We start from the raw sequence: 954 nt of genomic DNA, 5'->3' as shown, positions 1-954 counted from the left end.
TCCAGGCTGGGTCGGGCAGGACCCAGGTGTGAGTCCGAGGAAGGGCTGGTACGTGTCTCGCTTTCAGGCCACAAGGCGGAGGGGCCAGCGGGCGTGGGGTACGGGGGACTTGGGGACTGGGCCTCTTTTTCGGGTTGCTCCCGAGCCCCCTTCTCCAGCTCCGAGTCACTGGGGCTGTCATCCCAGGGACCACGGCCTGGCTCCTTGGGGGAGGGGGTTCTCCGATCTGGACTGCAGCTCAGGATGTGACCGTTCAGCGGCGGGCTTGGGCCTTGGCTCTGGGGGATAGGAGCACGGGGGGGTACCGCAGGTGGGATGAGGCTGGGGTCCATGCCTAGCCCCGGCTCAGGCTCCTGCCTGGGGGGCACAGTGGGTCCTGCCAGAGCTGCATAGCTAAAGGCCGGAGTGTCGAATTGGAGGCGATGGGGTGAGACAGGAGATGAAAGCTCCTTCTCTGCAGGTGTGTCTCGGCCAGCAGCTTCCTCCTTGGTTGAGATGTGGGGGGGCCAGTCCCCAGCAGCTCCAAGTGGAGGCTCTCTAGTGGGGCAGGCGGGGCCCAGCCCCGTGAGCATCATCTGCTCGTAGATGTCTGCGTACTGGAAGCTCCGCTCATCTGGATAGGGAGTGGGCTCTCTCTGCTCTGGCTCGGTCTGCTCGGGCTCCTCAGAGGCATGGCTCTCGCCGGCCTTGGGGACCTGTGAGCTCCGGGGGCTGTGGTCAGGAACCCCCACTTCTCCTTCCCTTTCTTCTTCGGCCTTGCGGTAGTCCTTCCCTAGCGGGGAGTATGGCCCGCCTTCCAGCTCAGCTGCCCCCTCCTGCACTGCAGCCACCACACCCTCATCCTCAGCTGTGCCCCAGGAGAAGGGTGCAGGAGTATGTGGCTCTGGGGCAGGCGTCGGGGGAGCGGGAGCTGGGGAGAGGGGTGCAGGGGGCAGGGGTCTGTCCTTGGGCACC

The 954-nt window shown here is 65.9% G+C and overlaps 1 protein-coding gene across 1 annotated transcript in view; it reads right to left on the bottom strand.

The window, feature by feature from the left end:
* The window catches only part of MAP1A (microtubule-associated protein 1A), a 21,352-nt gene that overhangs the window by 3,829 nt on the left and 16,569 nt on the right, over window positions 1-954 (bottom strand). The window contains exon 7 of the mRNA XM_010836146.1: window positions 4-954. This exon is cut by the window's right edge and continues 8 nt beyond it. Coding sequence (XP_010834448.1) covers window positions 4-954 — 951 coding nt within the window. The remainder of the gene's footprint in view (window positions 1-3) is intronic.

The sequence above is a fragment of the Bison bison genome, unplaced genomic scaffold (genome assembly GCF_000754665.1).
Source record: "Bison bison bison isolate TAMUID 2011002044 unplaced genomic scaffold, Bison_UMD1.0 scf7180017864061, whole genome shotgun sequence".
Lineage (NCBI taxonomy): Eukaryota > Metazoa > Chordata > Mammalia > Artiodactyla > Bovidae > Bison > Bison bison.
Note: the sequence above shows the minus strand (reverse complement) of the source record. Positions and strands in the feature narration are given on the sequence as shown.